The sequence below is a fragment of the Thunnus albacares genome, chromosome 22 (assembly GCF_914725855.1).
Source record: "Thunnus albacares chromosome 22, fThuAlb1.1, whole genome shotgun sequence".
NCBI classification, from domain to species: domain Eukaryota; kingdom Metazoa; phylum Chordata; class Actinopteri; order Scombriformes; family Scombridae; genus Thunnus; species Thunnus albacares.
Genome location: NC_058127.1, coordinates 9272875 through 9299486, shown reverse-complemented (window position 1 = coordinate 9299486; position 26612 = coordinate 9272875). Strand labels below are relative to the sequence as shown.

The following is a 26612-nucleotide window of genomic DNA, read 5'->3' as shown; positions in this document are numbered from 1 at the left end:
TTTTCCTCTTACACTAATCTGTTTGATTTTATATTGCTGTTCTTTTCATTTTTATTTTATTTTTTTTAAAGACTAGAAACCGCTTTGTGGATCCAATATGAATCCAAATAAAGAATAAAGGAAATTACAACAATTAATCTTAAACTATAAAGACAATTTATTGAATATCACATATTGGGGGCAAACAAACAGCAAAACCTTACCAACTATTGCTGATATCTGAAGGATTCATTTAATCATTCATTTACTTTTCAGGTAGAGGCCTATTGAAATGGAGAGAACACAACACAGCTTTAAGTTTAGGGTGTTTGCATATCCACACAGCAGAGCCATAGAAGTCAGTGAAAACTGTGTGAACAAAAGCAGCGCATGTGTGTAAATTTGGGTGTGTCGCACTGAGAGTGGGAGGTGCTGCTCCAAGTTTCAGGAAGAGTACAACACCTGTTGGTGTGTCATTCAAGGCAAAGTACATGAAGTGAAGGACTGTGGCGTTCCACGTCAGAGGAAAACATGCAGAGTAAGTTCTGTTTTATCTGCTTTAGTGATTAACTATTGACTGTGTGTATGTAAGCCTACAGTACAGAGTTACAGTCCGTGTCAAGTGAAGTTCTCTATAAAAACACATTTGGAGAATCCAAAATATATGAATAAAAATGTACATCTTAAAGTATGATGTGTTTAGCCTGAAAAAAATGATCAATAGTTGATATTTTTTAAACAATATGAGGCTGATTTGATCCTGAAATTATGCTACAGTGTTAATCTCGTCTGATTAAATTCTCATTTGCTGTTACATACAGGAAGCAGATGTCCTCTCACAAATCTGTATTACTGTCAACACATTTAAAAACTATACACATAAAAACTATAGTAAGTGTTAATTTGTGAGGGGAAACATTTCTAAATAGAGATTCTGTAAAAAATGTAGTTCATTTGGATTAACAACAACCATGGTAGTTTGACGTAGCTGGTACTGTTTAACTTTCCAGTGGGAGCTTTGTTTTCTTTTAAACCTGAAGTGAGATAGCAGCATGTCAGGTAGAAGGTCCTGAGTTTCTGCATTCCTTAGATACTTTCTCACCACCTCTGGACAGAACGACGCTATTACATTTCTTAACTTCCTGCTTGAACTGTAAAGTTTTTGTTATCTGTGGGATCAAAAGTATGTTTTCTGATCTTGTAGCCTTTCTCGTCCTCAAACTGATTTTCTGCCTCCCGTTGATAATGTGTGGGAATGTGAAAGTAATGAGTCATATGGCATTCCCCTGTCCTTCATCACTCAGTCATCTATGTGCTGTGTCTGTTGAGTTCACACTGTGTCAATCACTCTTCCAAGTATAGTTTAAATGGTCACCCTCTCCTTGCTCACTTCACTGCATCCCTTCCTCCTCAACATCTACTGTATGTTGTAAGCTACATAATTCAGAACAGACAAAATACAGTAAATTATCCCAAAAAAAGTGCTTCACTTTATTTTTGCACCTAATAGCAAGCAGAAATCTCAGCTCTCTCTGCTTCCCCACAGCATCAATCTACAGTATGTTGGAAACTACCTAAACCAGAAAACAGTAAATTATCAAAAGGATAATCCAATATTTCCACCTCACTGTTGATGATTTGAACACTCACCTGTGAACAGTTCTGAGTTTCAAAACTCAGCATTGGGTGGTGGAGGAAAATTTAGGATTTGAAGGTGCTGTAACAAAATCCAGGAGAAGATGCACTTTTCCTTTGTTACGATAACTCAGATAAGACATTGAACGCCTCTGAACATCAACTACATCCTGATTTTATGACTTAACCAAACTACATATGGATGTGTCTGAAAGATGTTGCAGGTCATCATAGAATATTTTTTTGGGTCATTACACAGAATGACCTCATTAAACTAATTACACAAGTCATTTAGTCTCTCCTCCTCTGGGACTCTACATGACCTGATTCAAGTGCCAAATGAACAATACCAGCTTATACAAACTGACTGTAGCCGTGCACAGACTGACCTTTGACTCTGTCAGATTAAGGTAACACAGCATGACATCACATATCCTCAGCCTGAGTTTTACTTGAATATCAACTGTTCATGAGTCTTTCTCATGGAGCGCTATAGTTTCTCATTACATAACATGTCATGTAAATATTTTTGGAAGGTGTGTTATTCAGTGTGTTTACATTTTAAAGGGACATCGTGTTACCATTGTGGCAACCTCACAAGGTTTCTATCCTATATCAGCCTGACATACAGTCAGTTTTCACACATCAAACACAACTTACATCTTAACAAGTCATTCTCTTAGTCAAATATTGGAAATAAAAATAATGTAAGATGTCAAATCTGCCAGTACCGGTGCCAAACTGCTATTTATAATGAACTTGTCCTGATATCCAATCCCAGGTGGTTTCACAGCAATTCACACTTTAATCCGTGTCACTCTCAGTCTAACACGACTGCCATATGATCTTAGTGACTCATGCATGAAATAAAGGTGTGAACATCCCTCTTCGATGAGAGCTGAGACTTGTTATAGGCCAAATAAGTCCAGTAGTTGATGATTTTGGACTTCTAGATGTGGATTCTCTATTTAGCATCTAACCTATAGTATATCATGCCGCTCTCTCTCCCTTTTGTCCCTCTTTCTTCCAGGCATGAGCTCTCCGGGAGGCCGGGTCCTCTCCGAGGAGCAGTTCAGCTGCTCCATCTGCCTGGAGGTGTTCGTGGAGCCTGTCTCCACCCCTTGCGGCCACAGCTTCTGCAAGGCCTGCCTGCAGGGCTACTGGAACCACAGCAAGAAGTTCTCCTGCCCCATGTGCAAGAAAAGCTACCCCAAAAAGCCAGAGATGAGCGTCAACAGGGTCCTGGCTGAAATCTCCTCCCAGTTCCAGGGGCTGATGATGGCTGGAGGAGCAGGTGGGGCCGCGGGAGCCGGGGGAGCCGGGGGAACTGGGACAGCCTCTCGAGGATCCACGCTGAATCTGAGCTCAGATTCAGGCCACGGGGGCTCTTCAGTGCTTGACACCGGGGAGTTCGCCCGAGCCGGGGAGGTCCCCTGTGATGCCTGTATTGGAAGGAAGTTAAAGGCGCTCAAGTCTTGTGTAAACTGCCCTGGATCATTCTGTGAGACCCACCTCAGACATCATAAAAAGGTCAGTTTTTTGCTTTTTTAGGGTTATTGCAAAGTATCTGTTTTCTTCCTCCTGGGAAATACCTCATTTCATATTGTAAGACTTTTCTGTACTGTACAAAGCAGACTCACAGAATGTGGTTAAGGGTCTTGCTTAAAGGTAAATCAGTAGCGTTGGATGAGGGAGCATTTGAGGATTTCGCTTAACTAGATTTCCTTCCATGTCTGGGGATCTAGTAAACCGCAGTCCTGGGTTTGTTATGCTTACATTTGCCCATTCAAATTCATGGCTCTCTCGTCCTCCATGCACTAATTTGCAGGTAAAGTCTCTGACGTCTCATCGTCTGATCGAACCCACCTTCCACCTGGAGGAGAAGATCTGTAAGAAACATGAACGTCTTCTGGAGGTCTACTGCCGCACCGACCACACCTGCATCTGCACGGCCTGCGCTGAAACGTCACACAAATCCCATGAAATCGTCTCCGCTGACCACGAGTGGAAGAAGAAGATGGTGAGCTCATCTGTACCCACTTATTACCACCAATCCTATATTTTTTTGCTTGTATACAAGTGTGAAAATCAACTATAATTCAATTAACAAAACCAAAAAAAAATTTAATGAAACGGTGTGTTCAAAATCAGATTTTCTTGAAAATATTTACAGAGTAATCTGGGAAAGAAGAGGTCAGAGCTGAAACATTTGATCAAGGAGAGAGCCAAGAAACTGGAGGAAATCAAACAATCCATCAAGGTCATCAAGGTGAGTCCACTGAAGGCTTGGTCTGCTAAGAACCAACACCTTGCCTGTGAGAGTGTGTGTATGTGTGTGTGTGTCAGTACAGCCCAGGCATTTGAAAGTGTTGGTGTCAGTTTTCAGTGAGTATCAGCCTTTTTTTTTTATGATGCCTACAGCTCCTTTTTGATTAACTCCACATCAACAATTTCATGGAAAAAACAGAAAATAAAATGTAAATTGATCTCTTCAAGAACTTTGCTGATATATTATTGATACTTTTTTTGTGTCCAAATTAGACATTAGATTGATGTTAGAAAATCAGTGTAGTATCGGTCAAATTATACAATAAATATCTTATCACTGACACTGACTCACCTACTTCATAGTAAATCACTACTTTGTGATTCACTGAAATTTATTCCATTTCAACCGGATCTTTATCATGCATGTCTTATGTTTTAAATTCTGTTTGACCAGCAGTCTGTTGTATTGCTGTTGTCATTTCCATCCCGTATTAAATATTTGCCTAGTGCATTCTGATGTTGCACTCTTCATGTGCTGAAGCTCAAAGGCTTTATTTACACTTCAAGCAGCTCTCTAATCCATACAGACGCATAAAACGTGGGTAGCCTGTTGCTCAAGGGCACTCTGACAGGACTCAAAGCTGTTGGTGGGATGACCTTTCAGTTACAAACTCTTATCTCTGTTTACCTCGGCTTCCTTGGAAAATCTACAAAATATTTGGACAGGACCTTTCTCATACTGTACCACTCATGCTCTGCGGTAGTGGAGAAGACGGCCTGCTAATTCTGTTTGTTGTTCTTTTGGGTATATAGACGCAGATGCATGTCTGAGGCCGTCGAACCGGTGTGACCAGTGTAGACATTTCCCTTTAGTTTCCCACACCCTGTTTTTACCTACTGACTCATGACAGTATGAACCTCAAACATGAAGGATTAAATGTCTTGGTTTGTGTGACTGAAAGAATTGTAATTGTAGTTGTAATATGGCTAAACTGCTATTGAGGCTTTGGATCATTTTCGATAACAATCCAATTAATGAGTGTGCCAAATGAGTAAAATTAGAGACCTTTTCTACACATATTTTTTGTCCAATAACAAATTAGAAACATGATGCTGATTTTTGATTTTTCAGAAACTAGAGGACATTATAGCTAAATCTGTTTTTCAGATAAGCAAACATTTCCCAGGTTCAGTGCTACTCCTGGTAGTTGGTTTCCTGCTTGATGACATGTTTATCTGCTTTTAAGAATACAAAGAGGATTCAGTTACCAAAGGGTTGACTATCAAGATGTCCATATCTGTGTGTGTGTACTGTATAAACACGACTGCGACACGATGTGCATGTTGTCATGTGGGTCCATCTGCATGCTACAAATACTTGTAGATATGGAGACAATGACACATCACTTAATTCTTTTGAATCTTTGGGATTAAATTATGGTCAAACAATGCAAAACACTTCATCAGTTTACAGAATATTTTTGCACTTTTTGCCAGAGAGTAAAAAAAAACTAACTGGAAATTATAGAATAATGTTGAAACCCACTTAGGGGTAAGTTTGAGATGAAAAGCTTGGTGGTTTCCTGTACCAGACTGGGGGAAAACACAGTAACCTGTTTGTCCAGTTGTACAAGCAGCAGACAGTAAATCACTCAGGAGACACTGGACAAAAGGAGCAGTGATTACTGACATTACCGCATTTCACAGGTTCATTTGTTAGAGGCTAATGTGTTTCGAAGGTTTTATTTGAGGCCTAACCCTGTCAGTCAGTAATAGAGAGGGAAAGAAATCAGGCGAGACAGAGATATGGGATTTAGACGGTAGACGCTTGAAGAGAAGGCAAGTTTATTTATATAGTACGGAAGCCGAGAACGGCTGTACTTGCAATTATATTTTTTAATGCCGTTATCTCAGGATCACGAGTTAATTATTTCGTGATCTCGAGATAACAAAGCTCATTTTCTCGTGAAATGGGTTAATTTATCTCATTATCTCGAGAAAACAAAAGGCTGATTTCTCGAGATAATGAGATAACAACTTGTTTTCTCGAGATCACAGGATAATTATGGAGAACTCGAAAATGAGAGTCTGGTTCATTTGATCATGGCTGATTTCAGCCTTCAAGATGGCTGTCATGACTGTCAAGGAGGATTCATCCCTAATTCGTCAAAAGATTTATAAAAGCAGTGAGGGGTTACTATAAGCCTTATTAACAAATGACTTATTATATCCATATATATTTGTACATCCACATTTTTGAGACCGTTTTTGGTAAATAACTTTTAATGAATAAAATATGACAGAAAACATCAGAAAAACAGATATATTTATAAGTAAGAAGAGGAAACAACCTTTTGTTTTCTCATGATAATAATAATGAAATAATTAACTTGTGATCTCAAGATAACGGCGTTCAAAAAAATAAATGAAAGCGCAACCGTTCTCGGCTTCCATAGTATAGCACCTTTCAACATCAAGGCATCAAAGTACTTTACATAAGACATAAAAAGACATAAAAATATGAGTTAAATAAGACAGAAGATAAAAATGAGATTGAATAAAAATAAAATATACAGTGAAGTTATGAGGCATTGCAAATGAATGGTTCCTAATTTATTTTCATAAAAGTCAATGGCAAGTTATTTTCTCAGACTTAAAAAATCTCCCTAATAAATTTATAAAATTTGCATAGTTTTGCTATCAGGCTCAAATTTAGTGTATTATGTAACCAAGAAAATTTGATGAATTTCCTACTTTTTATTTGGTCTTGAAGAAAGTTTGATTTTCTCTGGTCTTGACCTTGTCTTGGAGCCCTTTTGGAGCTTACATTTGCTTCAATTTGCACTTAGTGGTCTTGACAGCTATGGTGCATAGTCACCTTAACCTCTCCTCCCCTGTCGCCTTCTTTGCAGGCCAGTGCTCAGAAGGAGTTGGAGGAGAGCTGGCAGGTTTACGCCGAGCTGCAGCGCCTGGTGGAGCAGAGTCAGGCAGAGCTGGTGGAGCTGATCGCCACACGCCAACGTGAGGCTGAGCGTCACGCTCAGGAGCTGGCCCGAGGTTTGGAGAACGAACTGAGCCAGCTGAGGAGGAGGAGCAATGAGCTGGAGGCCTATGCACAGACCCAGGACAAAGTGGTCTTCCTGCAGGTAATACAGTACATCCTTTCAGGTCACATAACACTGACTATTATTTAAGAGTTTTCTTTTTCAGTTTCAAGAGCTGTCACATTTGGAACCAACAGGAAATGATTTAAGCCTTGTGTCTTTTCACTTTTTTTTCAGCAGCTGGTCACCATTTCTATTATATAATGTTTTTGATATAGTAGTATACTATATAGCCTTTAATAGTTTAAATCAACAGCATCCTCAAATGCCAACTTTAAAAATGCATGCTTGAATTTTAAGTATTATTTCATTATTCATTTTTTTCGGTGTGTAACCTAGATACTCAAAACACACTTAGTATGCATTTGGGACACAGCAAAGGAGAACATTTTCAGAGACTGAAGCTAAACACATTACTGTGTAAGCCATGTGTAACACCTAAATGAAAATAAATGTGCTTTAACAGACTATTGGCTTTTATAGTAATGTTACTGACCTGTACTTGCAGACCGACACTATACATTTTTGAAAATATAATTATCTAGCCGTAATGTTTACACAGCTAATTATCCATAGTTGCACCAGCTGTAGTTGCAAGGAGATTTGTGACACAACATCAAAAGCCTCTATGAACAGAGCCAGCTGTTGTGGAAGTTCCCCTTGTGCATTTATCCTGGACTGTTTATCTGGATAAAATGTTGATTCTCTCTCATATGAAAGATGTCTTTGAAGTAGATGAATTTTTCCAGATAGTACTGTAGGAAGGGGAAGCAAAGGCATATGGCCTTGCATACCCAAACACAGTGTTTGGAAGAACAAAGCTACAGCAAGAGTACGACTGGATTTTGAGTTGTGTTTTTCCTTGCGGACACACTGGTCTTTATCTGTGACTTTTTTTTCTGTTGACAAAAATGTGCTCATCTGCACCTCATCATCTGCTAAAAGTTCTTTGATTATCTTGTCAAACTGACAATGTGCAGAGAGCTCTGTGTTGGTTATCTGCATTACAAGATTTAGATTTACAGAGACAGGCAGCAAATTTATAAATCTGCACACTATCAAGAGCCCATATATTTGTATAAATCAATAAGTCAGTACTGATCTTAGTAACATCTATTTTTCAAACCTCTTATTCATTCTATACCATAACCTTTCTCCTCCACTTCCTGTAGAACCTGGCGACGCTGCAGCCCCCTCCTGAGCCCACTGATTGGTCGGCGGTGAGCATCAACACTGACCTTTATCTGGGAACCATCCGCTCCTCCGTCAGCAGCCTCATGGACAAGTTCCAAGAGGAGCTTAAAAGACTGTATGGGAAAGGTGAGGGAAGCCATAGCCAGAGTTCATTTCTCACACAATTTTCAATAGATTCGCAGATTTTTGAAAGACTCACTCGGTCTATAAATTTAGTAGTAAATACACAAGAATTTCTTTGTGTAGTAACTTAGTGATAACGTGCAGACTCCCAAGACAAAATGGACATTACATGAACATGTAGTCACATCCAATAATACCAATAAAGATATAAAGAGTTGAATGAAACATTTGATTTTGTTAAAATAACAAAAACTAAACATCATAAGCTTAACATCAGCAGTATTCATTACAGTGCTATTGTACTGGATTACAAGTTCATGTTATTTTGTATGACCAAATGTCACACACTTAATTTTGTACCAATTTTACAAAAGACTAGTAAAATGCATTTTTCCAACAATTTGTATTTTTAAAAAACCATTGTACTGTCCCTTCTTATGTGATATGTCATATTACATGTCTAATTGCAAAAAATATATAAGATTTGGAAGCAAGAATAATATCCAAAATGTCCAAAGTGATATATTAAAACTTAAAAATCAACCACATCCAGTTGGGTGCTAAATATACAGTAAAATCCATCTCTCCTTGTCCAATTTCAACAACACTTCCTGTGTAAAATCCAAAACAGGGATATGTAGGTCACTACAAGCACTTTGAAATAGAAAAGTGACTCATCATTCTCCAACAACCTCCCCCCCCAGACACTCACACGTTCACACATACAAGATGGCTGGACAGATGGAGATAGTGTTGATTCCACAGTTCATCCATTTGGAATCAATGGGGAGGCGGCAGCAGAGGGCTGACTGACAGCAGCACATGTCTTGAGCACTTAAAGCTCTGGCTTAGATCTACATGTTTACCACCCACACGTGCCATCTGCTTCGACTTTGACTCTTCAGCTGTATGACTTACTCTCTCTCTCTATTTCTGTGTTGCTTTCTCTCCCTCTCAGAACTGCGGAAGGTGCAGAACTACTCAAGTGAGTAACACTTCAAGTTTATCAGCTTGGTGATATTATATTGGTGGTTTCAATCGGGCATGACACTTCTAATAAGTGTTGTTGGAAGAGAGTGTGTTTGGCGATCTTGGACAGTGCAATCAAAGCTTAATATGAGTTTCAGTTCTTGTAAATGGCCACAAGATGACGCCACATTCTCACAGTACAGACAAGATGAATCCAGTTAGCCAGTTAAAACCTTTCTAACCATTTAGTGATTACAAACTGTGCGGCCAAACATTACTCAAACCCACATTCTGGTAGTTCTAGTAGTAGTCGGATCTTGCAGCTATCCCCAAATTTCCAAATATGTCAAAATTTGGGGAAATGACAATAAAATGCATTTAGAAGAAGCCTCAAACTGGACTTTCAGTGTGTTTACAAGCATGTAAGTTAACAGGTTACAGTTGGCTTTCTCCAGACACCTGATTTTCTTAACTGTCATGTAAAAGAGAAACCTGGTTACTATAGTCAGGGTAGGGGATTAGAGAAAACCAGATTTTCCAGGTAGATTTCTCCTGGAGAACGGGGGTTTCCCTGCCATGTATACACATATCCAGGTTTCTAATTAGCTTTTTACAAGTGCGCATGTGCATAATAAACGACTGCTGACAGGGAAAGTACAGTGCAGAGTGGCTGGATAGATCATTTTACACGAAGTGATGGGTCCTCACATTTAAAATAAACCCATCCAAAGTTAAAACTAATGCTGTGAGAGTAGGAGCAAGCTCAGTGATGAAGGGGTCAAAGAGTGCCAAGTTCACTGTCACAGTTTTGTTTTGGGTGAAATTCAGTTTTACAGTCCAAAGGACAGCATTAGTTGGGGTCAAATAATCATCTAAGGAGTTCAGAAATCAAATCATGAACTATAACAGGCACATTTTTGACAGTCATGATGTGAAGGAATCACTGCATCAAGCATATGTGTTCTGACACTGAAAATCCATTATTGTGATAGTAAAAAATGTCATTCTTCTGCTCTTCTTTTTTCTGGCCAGGTGAGGTGATTTTAGACCCTGGTACTGCCCAAAGGAACCTGGTTGTGTCCGACGACGGTCGCCAGGTGAGGTATGAAGAACGCAAATCCTCTCACTCCGAAGGCCCGAAACGCTTCAGCCCAGCCCTTTTTGTCCTGAGCAGAGAGGGTCTCAACTCTGGACGCCACTACTGGGAGGTGGACGTGGGGCGTAAGACAGCCTGGACGCTCGGCATGACCCGTGCCTCGGCCCGCCGCAAAGGTGAGATCAAGCTGAGTCCAGAGGGAGGATACTGGTGCCTGTGGCTGAAGAACGGGGAGGTGAAGGCTCTGGCATCGTCCCGTGTGCCTCTACTGCTGCCTTTCCAACCCCACAAAGTGGGAATCTACTTGGATTATGAAGGAGGCCAGATCTCCTTCTATGACGTGAAGGCACGCCTGCATCTCTACACCTTCATAGACAACTTTAATGAGAGTCTGTACCCTATCTTCAGTCCTTGCCTCACCCAGGATGGGAAGAACTCCTGTCCTCTCATTATAACCCCTGTTAAACACGCCTGACCTGACACCACACATATAGCTTTAGGTTAGAAAAGAAAAGGTTTGGTTGTAAAGTGCAGACATTTTTAAAAATTTTGAACAGGTGATTTTGTCCTGTAGTTGGTGTTTCTAAATGAAGCAACGTCATGACGGTTTCCCTTGTTTCCAAAGCACTTTACTTCAAACAAATTCCAATCTCATGAAAGCTAAAAAAGGAAACTATTTTGCATTTTAAAACGACACACTGCAAAATTGAAACAGTCAGGTTATGACATTTTCTCAATAAAAAATCTGGTCCAATATATATCCTACTGTATTGTGACTGTTTTAAAGCAATAAAAAAGCATGCATTGTATTACTAGTGTGTGTTTAGGTCAATGGAAACCAAAATGTAACATTGATGGTACTTTATTGACTGACTACATATTACACTGACGTCAATTTACAATTTTGTTACTCAAATGTCACAAGTAGCCAACTGTTTCTTCTTACTGTAAACTCTGAAATTGTATATAAAAAAAACAAGACGTAGATCATAGTGCGAAAACATGAGAAGGACTAGCGAGAATTTCTACAAAGGTCAAGTTTTGATCGGGGGTTCTCACTTTGTGCAGTTGGACATGATAAGGAGATTTGTTAATCTTGAGTGATGCTACAGCTTTGGCACTTTTCCTTACAATTTAAGTCTTTGTTTAACTGTATCAATAAGGCTTTGGAGACTTTACAGATTAAAGCAATGAAGTTAATATATGCACATTTAATTTCTAGCAGTTTAGGCTTGCCTGGGGAGCCAAAATGAAAGATTTTTGTACGTACTGTAGTGTAGGACTATGACATTGTTTGAAACAGGCCTTTTTAAAAACATATCATGGACACAGGATTGTTTTAAGGACCATGAAGCTATGTGCTGTATTTTTTATATGAAATGATTGCTTTTGTACCCTCTTTCTGAATGTATTCAATAAACATGATCAGCCACAAAAAATAAATTTTATCTTGATTATTTTTTCCAACTTTCAATCAAGGGGAGAACAAATGGTTTAGCTTCTGAACAGGCTCTGAAACTAGAAGGGACTTAGTTGTCATTCTTAAGAATGTTTCAGGGTTTTAAACCCAAACTCCTGAAGAGTACATCAAAGTATTTGACTGGCGGTAGAAGGAAATAAATACATTATAATGTAAGATCCTGGAAGGCTGGAGTCTGCAACGAATCAGTCAATCAACTAATAAATTATTCAATCAACAGTTTTAAACATGTAGTCCAGCAAAGACGATACGAGTTAAAAATGAATAAGAGAGACGTTAAAAATGGATGGTAAGAACACCTTACAGTACACTAAAGTAGCCTTAAAATTCCAAGTAAGTGAAGCTCAAAATGTTTTTGTTGACATTTCAAATCACACAAATTTCAGATTTTAATGCTTTTAATAAAACGTTTAACAAACTATAACCTCAAAAATAAACTCTGACTCAAAATCAGCTGACCTGAAATAACACCGACAATTCTAGTATTGCAGGGCTGCTGCACTTTACAGTGTTTTGTTGTCCACCTTCTGTATTTGACCCAAGCTGCACGGCTGGTAAAGTCATTTCTCTTGGAGCTCAGAGGGCCAAGGCCAGGGAGTATAAATTTGTATCTGGGGTAAAAGGAGAGGGAGGGAGGGAGGTATATTTTGGGTCTTAGGTGAGCGTGTTTTAGTTGGGGGGTTGGGGGTTTGGGGGGTTGGAGATGGCAGTGGTTACAGTCTGTCTCATGTGTCAGTGTACAGCAGAGCCTCGAGGCAGCTGCTCTCTGGTGAGTTTCCCCATATCTCTTCTTTTGCTGTCTCTCCTCACTTTCTCTTTTCATTTCCATGCTGTCACATATGCTTTTCAGCGCACTTATAAGTCTCTTTAGGGGGTGTTGTTTGTATTTTGAATTTTTTAAAATAGTGTTTGGCTGCCTAAGAGCTGTGACCTGAATATTTTTTTCTGTTGCAGTCAGTTCAGTAGAGATTGAGAAATTTCTCGAAAAAAAACAGCAGTGACAAGTCTGTATTCTTTTGGAGCTATGAGGTGTTTAAATGTGATAAAATCATCCAGACAAGTCCATGTTCTTGTTTAGAGCAGAGAAGTACTGCAAGGAGTGTCACTGGCTAGACCAATATTTTTGGAAAGATGTTAATCTTGTCTGCCATGAATACCTAGGCCTCAAGCAGAGAGGTGCCTGCGTTAAAAGTCAAACTCACTTACAGCTTCACATGCTGCTAGTGTGCTAATTAAAAAAGCTTAATATATTTAGCTTGAGATCAAAATAAAGATGCAAATGTGTTTTACTTAAAAAGTAAATGTCTGATGTTAAAGCTTCTAAGTCTGAAATAACTTAGTAGAAACCAACCTTAGCAGATAGTGCAGTATAGTAATGGCAAAGAAATGTTTGATATAATTTAGAAACAATGTCACCATTATGTAGTTTGTCCATCAGGGGGCACTAATAAGTTTATTTTTCAACTGCAATGTGTCTCACTCAGTACACATCTAGGTCACAATACTGTCCAGAAAGAACTATATTTAAGGGATCCTAATCAAAAATCATCATCATCATCAGATTTTAAAAAAACCCTCAAATATGGATTGGCTTCAGAAATCAGTCAAGCTCAGTGGAATAAACAAAAATAAACAGTCTGACAACACTCCCCGAAGACTCACAGGGGCTCATTTATTGAAAAAAAAAAGTAAAACAATAATAAAAAAAAGGTTTAGCTTTCCATAACTAAAATTCTAGGTAATCTGAATATATTTTTAAAAAAAACCTTTGGCTTTAATTTGACACTATAAATGAGTCCCGTCATGCTTTGCTTAGCAGATTTGCATGCAAATGACCCTAAGTGAAGAAACATCATCTAACCCTACTGACCTCGATATCACAGCAGGTTTGATGCCCCATTCAAAGGCTGGTTGTTTGAGCTGAAAATGACCCTGCCTCTCCGCCGTGTAGGAATGGCAACCACTGGGAACCTTTCTGAAGAGCAGGTGCACTGCTCCATCTGTCTCGACGTCTTCACCAATCCTGTATCCATCCCCTGTGGACACAACTTCTGCCAGAGCTGCATTCTGGGATACTGGAAAACCAGCCCTTTGTATCAGTGTCCTATGTGCAAGAAGTCCTTCTACAAAAGGCCCGATATTAGCGTTAACACTGTCCTGAGGGAAATCGCAGAGCAGTTCAAGGAAATCAGGGTTAAAAGTGTAAAAGGGAACTTGAGCAAGGAGGAGGAGGAGGAGGGGAAAGTGGAGAAAGAAAAGAAGTGGACAATGGAGAGACGGAAAAAGGAGGATGAAGAGAAGCTTTTGGAGAAAGATCAGAAGAAGCAGCTTCTGGAGGAGCTGAAGCAGAAGCAGGAGGAGGAGAGGAGAAAGAAAGAGGCGTCAAAGGAGAAACCAGGAGAGAAGAAGCCACCGCCAGAGGATTTACCACCGCTGATTCCCCGAGGGTCAGCCACCAAAACTTCCTCTCTGCCATCACCATTGTTCGAGGCATCAGCTCAAACATCACGCCCACAATCACCTCCAATCCCTCCTTCTCCAGCTCCTCAAGCCTCACCTTCACCTACTTCCTTTTCGCTCCTACCTTCTTCCTGGGAGGAGGTCCTGTGTGATGTTTGCCTAGGGGAAGGCAGGCCGAAAGCGGTCAAATCCTGCCTCGTATGTCTGACTTCCTACTGTGAGGAGCATCTAAAATCTCACACTGCCAGGTTCACGAAGCACAAGCTGATGGAGCCTGTCGCGAACATGGAGGACAGGATGTGTCCTAAGCATGAAAGGCTGTTGGAACTGTTCTGTAAGAAGGATCAAACCTGTGTGTGTGTACTCTGCACTGAGACAGACCACAGGGCGCACTACACTGTCCCTGTGGAGCGAGAATGGACAGAGAAAAAGGTGAGACAGATTTGCTAAAATCCACATATACAGGGTTAAGGTTTAGTCAGGCAAATATTTCTCAGAGGTAGAGTAGCTTCAAGCTAGAAACCTCAGTGGGGAGAAGATTTGAAAAAATTCTACCATAAATGTGCAAGACAGAAAAAATTTAAGTCCCAATATTCATTTCTCAAGTTTTGAAACAAGTTTTGAGGCTTGAAAATGAATGAAAAAGCAAGAAAAAAAACTCCCAGATGACAGCAATAAATACATTGTGAATTGGATATCTCAAGGTGAAACATTTCCAGAGTTTAAAAGAATAGCTTGACATTTAGGTAAAAATTCTTGCCAAGAAAAGTTTCATACCACTCTCATGTCTGTACAGTAAATATGATGCTATAGCCAGCAAATGATTAGTTTAGCTTAGCATAAAGACTGGAAACAGGGGGAATCAGCTAGCCTTGCTCTGTCCAAAGGCAACAAAGACTGCCTACTTGCACTGTTAAAGATCACTAACATTTTACATTGTCTTGTTTGATCCATACCAATCTCCAGACCCCTTTTCTGTGGCTAGAAGACGGTACTGTGGTGACCTGAAAGTACCTACTGTAGCTAGTTTTCTATGTTCAGTTTAGTTTGTATCTACATTATGTATTTAGTTTGTATCTAAGGCAATGTCCAAACTAACCTTGCTGAATTTGAAAATGCGTCTTTCCTAAGTTTTGGCCTTCTGTCCAGACTTAGCCAGAATTTCTCAAACTCATAAATGGCCTTATGTTGTAATATGGACAATATGGAGTTTTCCACAACTATGCTCTCACAGAAACAGCCAGCCAGTTGTCTCGGTAATTGCCATCATACAGCCAATCATGAAACACAAGTGTGTCATTGTTGTTAAAGTAAGCTAGGTAGCTACCTTGCTAATTTTACGAGATTGAACCTTGAGTTTTAAACTAATTTGTAGGCTCCTCTATAAACCTGTGGTTCAATGACTCTATGCAGTCAATTCCAGAGTTTAATCCAAGAAAAACGTTATTTATTAATCTCAAATGTAAATTATAAGACTGTCGGCCAATAGCAGGGACCACCACATATACATCAAACTGCTCTATAGCCCATATCAGCCTCTCTAAAAACACAAGTCTTCCTGTTCCCACAAGTAAATAATTGAAAACTGTAAACTGAAGATCAAGAATATTCATTCATGTCGAATCATCAGCGTTGTTTATGTGACATTCTGTTGTGTAGGCACAGCTGAAGAGGACAGAGATGGATGTCCAGCAAATGATCGAGGAGAGAGTGAAGAAGGTGGAGGAGATCAAACACTCTGTGGAGCTCAACAAAGTGAGTGAGCTAGTGCACAAAGTCTCTAATTAGCATCAGTGATCGTATTTACACACACATAAATATTTACAATAGAGTTTTATATTGTATTTCTATTTCATTTTGAGCACTATGACACTATGGCTCGATGAAACACTCTCTGATTTCAGGCTAGCGCTCAGAGAGAGATCGAGGACAGCATGCAGGTCTTCTCAGAGCTGGTGCGCTCCATCCAGAGGACTCAGGCCGATCTGGTTTTGGCCATAGAGGAGAAGCAGAGGCAGACAGAGAGATGGGCCGAGAACCTTATCACAGAGCTGGACCAGGAAATCGCTGTGTTAAAAAGGAGGAATACAGATCTGGAAAACATGGCTCGTACAGACCACATTCACTTCTTGAAGGTGAGAGAGCATTTTGTTTAATGAACAAAGTTCACTTCAAAGTTAAATCTAAGTTTCATATTTGAGCTTTGGCCCTGAAAACGGGCCAGGAAAGGGTTCTTATATTGTTAAAATACCATTTGGAAATTAAACTTATTTCCATTTCATGTCTTGTACTGTATCCCTGTAGAGTTTCCCGGCTCTTAGCACTACACCATCTGTGAAAGACTGGTCTGAGACCAATGTTCCCACTGCCATGTGCATAGGCATGATCAGGAGATCTGTGTCCCAACTGGAGGCAACACTGAATGAAGTAATCGAAAAACTGGTAGACAGTGGTAGGATTTCCTTTAACAAATCCATATATCTTTTATATGTTTCTGTTCATTTTGATTTTAAATTGAAAGCATCACCTGAAGAAGCTGAATAAAGATACTTTTGTCTTTTGTTTTTTACAGAGACCAAAAAGATTCTGAAATATTCAGGTAATGTTTTTTTTTTTTTTGGATTTGGTTTAATTTTTTTCATTCTCTCAAAATACTCCAACTAAATACATCTTTTGTTATGTTTCTGCAGCGGATGTCACTCTGGACCCTGACACAGCAAACCCGTGGTTGCAGCTTTCTCAGGACAGACGTCAGGTGAGACACCTGGGTGCATGGCAGGACCTCCCTGACCACCCTGACCGCTTTGACACGGTGGTCATTGTCTTGGGCCGTGAGGGCTTCACCTCAGGAAGACATTTCTGGGAAGTCCAGGTGGGAGACAAGGATGACTGGTACCTGGGCGTAGCCAAGTCTTCTGTCAACAGGAAGGGTAGGATCTCTGTGAGCACCACCCATGGCTACTGGGCTCTGGCCATGAAGAAAGGCCAAGGGTACCGGGTGTCAACATCCCCGCCGGTACTGCTCACCCTCGACTCCAAGCCCAAGCAAGTGGGTGTGTACGTGGACTACAAGGAGGGCCAAGTGTCATTTTATGACATGAGAGCTCGGACTCATATTTACACGTTCAAAGATACATTCACGGAGAAGATTCTGCCCTTTTTCTACCTGTACTGCTGCGACAAAGCCTCTGATACCTTTGTGATCTGTCCTGCGAATGAGAAGAGCCCGATCAAGCAAAGTTAAGGACAAGTTTTAAAATAAAACGACACACAAAAGAACTGGAAAACCCTTATGAAAATGCAAACAGACTTTATTTTGAAATCCAGTGTTTTGTGTATATTTATTACATGTATAGCATAGCTCAAAAAATATGTTAATTGTACATCTTATGTATTCATATTAGCTCATGGGGGTTCCACAAAAGCCTTAATGGGATAGTTTGACATTTTGGGTAATACACTTGTTAGCTTTCTTGCTAAGACTTAGATGAGAAGCTCAATAAGCTGTCAAATATGAAGCTACTGCCTGCAGTAGTTAGCGGTTAGCTTAGCTTAGCATAGCATGAAGACTGGAAACAGAGGGAAAGATCAATACCTCCTTCATGTCTGTATACAGAAAATCTAACTCTCAGCAAGAACATAAATGCCCCAAGCTAAAGTTAAAAGAAAGTAATAGTAGTTTTTTCTTTAATGATGTTTTGATGGTTTAATGATTGCATGTTAATTTTTATGTGACTGATGCTGCAAAGGTTGTTGAAGATAAGTGTGCCATGATTTAGGACAATAAATGTCTCAAATATTGCCAAATCTCTCTATTTCTGGCTTCATGGACTTTTCTAAGTTTCATTTCAGTAAAATGAGGTCACTTGAACACACCCACTAAAGTGACTGGAGCTGCCTCAGCTTCTCAAGGGCTGGTCTTTATTTTTATTTCCATGCCAGAGATGATGAGTGTTGTATTGTTTGTGGTGCCATAATTACCGCGTTCCATCTTGCATGTGAAAGTCGGTTCGATCCTCAGAATTTACCGTAGAACTACGAAAAGTAAGGTGAGTTATATTTCCAACACTTTTTACTGTTTGTTACATGTTTGCTATTAAAAAACACATCTGTAAGAATGTACAGTAGTGTGTGATTAAGATGTGCAAACCGCAAGTTGATTCACATGAAAGTGAGTCACTGGGCGGGTCGGGACTCGGGACATTAAAAAACAACCTAAAAATAGACTTGGTTCAAAAGACATTTTTGGCATATTTTGTAGTTTTTATGTCTGTATTCAGTGCAAGACAAAACCATGGTGGTAAGGGTTGCACGTGATGTAAAAAAGACCCGAAATATAAAACATATAAATTACCTTTCGTCCTGCAGAGAGCCATAATGTCATCATTCAGTGTCCTCAACTCATTGCCAAAGGATCGTTTCCAGTGTCCAATCTGTCTGAATGTCTTCAGCGACCCGGTCACCACACCTTGTGGTCACAACTTCTGCAAGACCTGCCTCAGCGAGCACTGGGACAACAGTGAGTTGTGTCACTGTCCGACGTGTAATAAAAGATTCTACATCAGACCTGAGATCTCCACAAACGCGGTCATTGACGAGATTTCGGTCCAAATAAAGAAGAGAAAAGTTGAGACACTGGAAAGCGCTGGTGCGCCGTGGCAGGTGAAGTGTGATGTGTGCTCTGAAGTTAAGTTCAAGGCCCTCAAGTCATGCCTGGTGTGTCTGACGTCATACTGTGAAGCCCACCTGGAGCCTCACCAGAGAGTACCCTCCCTGATGAGACACAAGCTGATCGACCCGGTGGAGAACCTGGAGGAGAGGATGTGTGTGAAGCATGAGAGGATGCTGGACCTTTTCTGCAGGGGTGAAGAGGTGTGCATCTGTCTGCTTTGCAATGAGACAGACCACAAACACCATGAGACAGTGCCTGTTGAAGAAGAAGGGGCTTTACAGAAGGTAAGAAGAACTCCAAATGAGAGAATGTCTGGTTTATGCCCTTTTAAAAATCTTTTAATTCTATATTTTTAGGAAAATATTGAGTCCAAAAAAGCTAAGATCCAAACAATGATTGAGGCCAGACTGGAAAAAATAAAAGAATTTACGGATTCTTCTGAAATGAGGAGAGTAAGTACTGAGAACATTTTGTACAAGTGTAATTTAACAATTTATATATCAGTCCTAATGACATAGTTTCTTTACTTTATTACAGGAGAAAGCAAATAAAGAGGCCGGGGACAGTGATAAGCTGTTCAATACTCTGATGACTCGTGTTCAAGAGATGCAAACGAAAATCAATTCAAATATTCAGGAGAAGCTCCAAAAATCTGAAGAGAAAGACAAAGCGATGATTAAAGAGCTGGAGGACGAAATCACCCAACTGCAGAGGAAGCAGTCTGAGCTGGAGGAGCTTTCACAAACTGATGACCACGTTCACCTTCTGCAGGTTATTGAACACCCTCAACAGCCACCAACATACACTTAACATGCAAATAATGATCCTGTAATACACAATAGTTCAATCACTTCCTTGTTTCCCTCCCTTGCATCTTATCCTCACTCGTCAATACTTAAAGTATGCAAAAAGACCAGAAATAGTATTAATGTTCTTGTCACAAAAGTTGATGAAAAGACCTGTTTGCCAAAAATATCGTACATTTGTTAATGTTTGTTTTACATTTGTTTTTTTTTTTAATTTTTATTTTTCATGACAGTGCATCAGGATACAAAATCTGCTTTGGTGTAGATGGTTTGGTTTTATAGCCCTGTGTTACTCATGATCATGTGTTTGTGAATCATTCTAGACTTTGCAGTCCCTGAACACCCTCTCAGACGGCAAGGACTGGTCTCAGGTCAGGGTTTACTCAGACGTGTATGTGCGGACGCTGAGGAGAGCCATGTCTCATCTTGTGCACACTTTTCGTGCCGAACTGAAAACTCTGACAAACATGGGTAAGCATCTGTTTCATCAGTGAAGATGAAGTCTCTTCGTATGAGTTTCCCATAACTGAGGTGTTGTGTGTTCATATGTTACAGAACTGACAAGAATGAGACAATACAAAGGTAAGATAATAAACACACATACCTTCATTTTTTTAACTAACTGATTAAATTCAGTCATTATTACTTCAGATGAAAGCTGTGCTTGATCTAATTTTAATTTTCTCAGAGTCCGTCACCTTTGACCCAACCACTGCCGGTTGCTACCTTGTGGTGTCTGAATTTGGTAAACGTTTGAAGTACTCCAAAACTGCGAGCACCTCATCGCCTGCTGACTTTGACAGGTTTGACTGTCCCATGGTTTTAGGCAAAAAGGGGTTCACCTCTGGGCGGCACTATTGGGAAGTCAAAGTGGGCCTCAGAACCGAATGGGACATTGGTGTTGCAAAGGAAACGGTATCCAGGACGGGAACCATTGTGAAAAGAGAAAATGGCTTCTTTGCCATAGGGAAGAAAGGTGTTGAATATAAAGCTCAACGCACACCCTACACAGTTCTTAACCTGAGTCCCAGACCAAGACAGGTGGGAGTTTACGTGGACTACGAAGAAGGCCGAGTCTCTTTCTATGATGTGAATGAGAAGTTGCATATTTACTCTTTCACGGGAGAATCTTTCACAGAGAAACTGTTCCCGTACTTTTATCTGTACAGTTGGGCAAAGAAATCAGAGCCTTTGATTATTACCTCTATGGAAGATCAAGCACTTCTCTTCTCTCGCATTCGCCTCCTCACACAAGCTAAAGAATAACTAATCAGTATAAAACCGTTGTAAGGTCAAACCTCACAACTCCAAAAAGGCCTGCAATTATTGAACCTTTCAAAACTCACCACATACAGTAACGTTCTCTTTTGCTCTCCTGAAGACCTGGGCCCTCTTTAACAGCTCAAAAAACATACTTAACATTGTTTTATCAGCTTGATACTTCATGACTTTTCCTAATTATGTGTGAATTGCTTTGGAACATGATTTTGACCTGATGATATACTTCAGAACTCCACTACAGAAGATGATTCATAACCTCTGTCTGGGCAGATATGTTTAAATGCAATGGATTTTCATATGTTCTTTATCTGTGATTTGTGTTGACAGTACTTCTTTATGCAGCACTACATCTCCCAAATCCCCAATAACTCTGTTTTTACCCCAAACATATCAATATGTAGGATAAGATACTGTTTCTTTGTCCATTAATGACTTTTTGGCAAGGTCTAATAACAATGCTTTGTGTTAATTTCAGTGCATGCTCACATTGTGGCACAGTACTTTTCTACATATTGGGTTTTGATGAGATCGGAAGAACAGAAAAATTATATTTCATGGTGAAAAATGAGAAAATCTTTGCAACTATTGTTATTTTTACACATACAGGATTGAAGTCTGTGGGATCCCAAACAATGAGAAAGTAAAGTTGCGTTTCTTTCATTTTAGTATCATTCTATTAACTTGTATTATTTTTTTCTCATTGGAATAAATGTTGAATACAGCATAAACGTGTGAGTTTGCTATATTCCTAAAAAACAGACATTTGCTGCCCTTTTTTGTAGCTTCAGCTCACTTGTTATAAGGAAATGTTACAACCTGCTTTATCAGGAGTATATAGGTTTATGAGCACCCAGGAAACAACAGAAACAGAGCCGCCCTCTTTCCCAGCAGTAAAAGGTGTGTCTATACTTACAATATTCAGAAGACGAATCAACAGATAAGAGTGTAACTCAACACTGTATGAGCCTCAGGAAAGACAAGCTGGCAGTTACACAAGAAAGGTATGTGAGTTTTATATTTTAATTCTGATGCTCTGGTAAGTAAAGTTTTAATTGCTGTTGCAGTTTTTTGTGATATCAGTGACAAGCTGTGTGATGATGTTTAACTAGAAGTTATTTATAGTTATGAGCCAGTTTTAGTTGATTTACTGTAGACTGACATGTCAAAACATAAATCCACAATTAGAAATATATTTTTACTCTGTTGACACATGCAGCAATCAATGGTCCATCTTGAAACATTATTTCACTGTTACATAGAATACTGGATTCTGATTGGCCCGAATATGTGCAACGTTTTGAAATTACCACATGGCTGTGACGCAGTAATCGCGCCACTCTGACATATGCAGTCTCTGATTAATACTCATGACTTCTACTTGTTGGAGGAGGAATGGAATGTTTCATTTTATGTCAACAAAAACATTGAAAGAGTGTTTTCCCTCAAAAAACTGAAATAAATAATACTTAATAAATACTCCTTTTTAATATGGTTTTAAATATGGTGCATCCAACACCAATAAAACCTCTTACCTAACTCAGTAAGGAATTTGATTGATTGCTCTCAACCATACCATTTAACAAACTCATCCATTGCCACACACTGTATAATATATGTGTTCCCCACTGAGTGCTTTTTCTTAATATTTCTCATATGTAAATCCATTTTAAAATGTTGCCTCCCTGACATCATTGATTACACTGCGTTGTGGGTTATTTTTTGATGACTGCGCAGCTTGTTGTTGATGACTCTTTACTTACTTGCGAAACTTGATGTCGGCCTCTATTGTCTTATAAATAATTATTAACCTGGCACCAGGGAGAGGCTTACACACAACATGCAATATGTGAACTTTTCTGAAGTAAGAAATCAAAGCAGTTCTACATACTGTAAAGAAATATAGAAAGGAGCACAAAGTTAGGCGGAGTGCTGATCTCAACTTGTTTTGGTTATAGTGAAACACATGCGGCTGCTGTTAGAACCTATAACAGCAAAACACTCTTTCACTAATAAATTTACATATGATTTACCTTTTGGGACATGGTTTTCCATAAATTACCAGCCCCCCCCTGACTCTGTACTCTGTTACCTAGCCTATAACAGTAACTTGTCACAATACCAGTCCCTGTTGGACTCAGCTCTGTGTTACCCAGGCCAATTTTAGTGACTAAACAGCTCACTAAGCACTTCACATAACTTGTAATTAAACAGTTAAATAAAACTGTCTTTAATCTTTTGATCCCATCACCTGACACAAAGAGCGAGACAAATGTTTGCACTCACCCTTTAAACTAATGAAGAACTGCTGTAAGTCATATGTGTGCTAATATAGTCTTTGCTTTGTCTACAGATATATGGTATTCAGCAACCAGTGGAATAAACCATCATTCTGTGTATGCTAAAATCACATCCAATCAGACCACAGGTTGTATGCATGTATGTGCACACACATGTAAAGGCACAAATTAAGTTTTTGACCTCATGTCAGAGCTTCCTAAATGCTGCATCTGTCTGGATGAGTTCACCAACCCCACTTCCCTCCCGTGTGGACACAGCTTCTGCCTTGGCTGTATAGGAGAATACTGGAGGATCAATAGCGCCTGTCAGTGCCCCCTCTGCAAGGCCTTCTTCCCCACCAGGCCACAACTCAAAACGAACCAGAGTCAACATGCCAGTGCCCCGACTGAGGAAGAAACCGTAGCTTTAAGAGCTGGAGAGGTTCCCTGTGATTTCTGCCCAGGAAAGCATCGAGCAGTCAAGTCCTGCCTGGTGTGCCTGGCCTCATACTGTGACACCCACCTAGAGCCACATTACAAGAATGAAGATCTTGGGCGCCATCTTCTGATCAGTGTGGTGAAGAACCTGGAGGGCTCTGTGTGTAGACTGCACGGGAAGCAGTTAGTCAGGTTCTGCAGGAGCGATTGTACATGTATTTGTGCCATGTGTGCACAGACAGAACACAAGGGCCATCACATTATTTCTATCAACAAGGAAGCTGCAAAGAAGAAGGTAAAGTCTAATAAAAGCACCACATCAGGAAACATTAATGAGTTCAGTTATTGTTTTGTAACATAGGCAATGCAATATTAGAGGATTTGCTTTTCATAAAGACTGATTTTATCAGTTTGCACTTTTAACAAATTGAAATCATCATTAAATCACTCCAACATTGTGGAAATGATTCAGACTAACACAAAACACTTGTAGTTTCCTCTGGCCCTCTGCTTTTTTTTTTTTACAAAACTGGCGGAAAATCTACATGTATGCAGTAAGTGTCTGGTTTTGTGTTTACGAGGGTGCTCAAAAACTAGGCTGAAGATTTCAGCAGTTACTCATGATGAAGTATTATGTCTGACCACTTCAATAAAGTGAAAGAGAACACAAAAGACTGCTGAGGGGGCAAGTGTCAACATCATTTCTGTAACAGTAAGCTACAACTTTTACAGAACATCTGGTCTTAATTTCGGGAAAACAAGAGCAAAAACCAAACATCTCCTTTCATCACATATTTAAACAAAAAATACCACAATTTATGTGACAATGATCTCAATTTAAAACAAAGACATAGCATCTTTGAAGAGGAAATACACAATGAATCACTCTAAACTCTAAACTTTCATGGATGTGACTCAAAATATCAATGAAAGCAAGTCTGTTTTATATCAGCCATAAAAGGCTGTAGCTGTGCTGACAAACTTCTTTTTTTATTTCCACAGGTCAGACTAAAAAAGATAAAGATGAAACTTCAGCAGGCAGTTCAGGAGAGACTGAGTAAAGTTGAGAAAATCAAGCTCAATGCAAACATAAATGGAGAAAATCAGAAAGAAGCGTGGATGCAAAGCAAAGAGTTCATTAAACAGCTGGAAGAAGAAATCTCTGAGCTACAGAGAAAAAACACTGAACTGGAGCAGCTTTCACAGACTGAAGACAACCTCCATTTCCTACAGGTCACTTATGAAAGACAATATATCACTCATCAGACAAATCAAATCATTTATTTTCTTTTTGTGACAAATACTGATCTTATAACGCAGTCTCTCTCTTGTCTCTACAGAGATTTCTAAACATTGATTCTTATTAATGGTTGGACGAACAAGATGATGATTCACCCTCAAGAGCACTGGAACAAATGTTTTGGGTTTTTTTTCTATTTAAAAAAATAGTACGGCACATAACCCCATGTAAATAGGCTAATTATTGTGTTTGCACTTCAGTTTTTATGTAGGTTGAAAAACAAGATGTAACATGTTAATTAGTGAGCTTTGGAGTTGCTGGTGTTACGTCTCTACTCTAGGGGGAAACCTGGACACAACATGCTTAGAGCCCCCCACTTTTGCCAATCCCAAGAATGGTCAGTCCAACAACCAACAATGTTCACAATGTAGCAGTTTACTGGCAAAAGCTTCAGAGCTGAACAATGCTCAAAATAACAAACAAAAATTAACTAACCCCAACCCTAAACTTCCCTGACAAAAAAAAAAAAAAACAGGAGAAAAATAGGTTACAAATAGAAAAAGGGCTTCTCACTCCTGCTGACTGTGACTGCTACCTCGGTTTAAATATTTACAGTGTGCATCTAAACATCTGATGGTTGGAAAGTTGTCTAACACACTGTGCTTGCATCTTAAGTCAAAACCCAACTGAAACCATTCAAATACACTGGACTAACACACAACTCTAGGGTTTAGCAGGAGAGCCTCCATTGTTGGGAACGGGAGAGAAGGGAGAAGGGCGGAAGCTGGCATCAGCTGGTCTGCATTAGCCAGTCAGCCAGCAGCTATCCCGTCACCTGAGCCAATCAGGGAGCACCACCTGCAACTCATCACACACACACACACACACACACACACACACACACACACACACACACACAAAAAACAATTATGTGTGAATAAAATACTAATGATGATTTCTGCCAATTTGAAGAAACAGTAAACCTTAAGAACTACAATAATTGCTGAAGTTCAGTAAATCAGATTGGTCCAGAGTATGGTATATCACACTGAGAACATATTGTATGAATGTAACTTATGCCTGGGTGGATGATGTAATTTATTTGAAGGATGATGTGTGTTTAAATGCTGTACAGGATTTCAGTGTTTTTTTGTTGTTGTTTTTTTTTTCCTTTTTTGGACTAATGAACAAAATGTCAAACCCAAAACAACATATTTATACAAACCAATAAAGTGTATTTTTTGAGTAAATAAAGAACATTAAAGCAATACAGCAAAACAACACATTTTGCTGGAGTTATGTTTTTACCTCAAAGACTGAAAAATGAAACTTATGGATATCACTCACTCGTAGTCTGACAGTGAAACATGCTTCACATTGAGCAATAGACAGGGAGTAAACAAAAACCCTAAGCTCATTTCCCAGCAAAATCTCTTGCCAAGCTCAATATTTGATCTGTGCGAACTTGCTCAACATGTAACATACCCTGTAGCAGACAAACAGATGATTTGGTTGTTCATTTACATGCTGACATGCCTCTTTGAATTAAGGAAGTGGCAGACTGGCAGAGCTTTTGAACAGAAATGAAACT

The 26612-nt window shown here is 39.5% G+C and overlaps 3 protein-coding genes and 1 long non-coding RNA gene across 4 annotated transcripts; 3 read left to right on the top strand and 1 right to left on the bottom strand.

Annotated features, from left to right (window-relative positions):
* The first annotated feature begins 475 nt into the window (after positions 1 to 475).
* On the top strand, positions 476 to 11794 carry btr12 (bloodthirsty-related gene family, member 12). Its single transcript, XM_044341727.1, has 8 exons — positions 476 to 517; positions 2645 to 3144; positions 3443 to 3634; positions 3788 to 3883; positions 6795 to 7028; positions 8159 to 8306; positions 9262 to 9288; positions 10305 to 11794. Exons 1-8 carry the CDS (start codon positions 511 to 513, stop codon positions 10841 to 10843), a joined length of 1743 nt encoding a protein of 580 aa, XP_044197662.1. The 5' UTR covers positions 476 to 510; the 3' UTR covers positions 10844 to 11794.
* A 747-nt stretch (positions 11795 to 12541) lies between these two features.
* On the top strand, positions 12542 to 21693 carry LOC122974470. Its single transcript, XM_044342503.1, has 13 exons — positions 12542 to 12617; positions 13732 to 14740; positions 15968 to 16063; positions 16213 to 16443; positions 16613 to 16760; positions 16881 to 16907; positions 16999 to 17550; positions 18636 to 19264; positions 19337 to 19432; positions 19518 to 19751; positions 20110 to 20257; positions 20342 to 20368; positions 20475 to 21693. Exons 2-13 carry the CDS (start codon positions 13775 to 13777, stop codon positions 21050 to 21052), a joined length of 3732 nt encoding a protein of 1243 aa, XP_044198438.1. The 5' UTR covers positions 12542 to 12617; positions 13732 to 13774; the 3' UTR covers positions 21053 to 21693.
* A 1803-nt stretch (positions 21694 to 23496) lies between these two features.
* Positions 23497 to 25205, top strand: LOC122973677 (E3 ubiquitin-protein ligase TRIM47-like). Its single transcript, XM_044341388.1, has 3 exons — positions 23497 to 24076; positions 24784 to 25014; positions 25122 to 25205. Exons 1-3 carry the CDS (start codon positions 23549 to 23551, stop codon positions 25146 to 25148), a joined length of 786 nt encoding a protein of 261 aa, XP_044197323.1. The 5' UTR covers positions 23497 to 23548; the 3' UTR covers positions 25149 to 25205.
* A 76-nt stretch (positions 25206 to 25281) lies between these two features.
* LOC122973678 lies at positions 25282 to 26585 on the bottom strand. Its single transcript, XR_006400103.1, has 2 exons — positions 26507 to 26585; positions 25282 to 25879 (listed from the first exon to the last, which is right to left on the bottom strand). It is a non-coding gene; the product is annotated as an uncharacterized LOC122973678 (long non-coding RNA).
* Between the last annotated feature and the right edge of the window lie 27 nt (positions 26586 to 26612).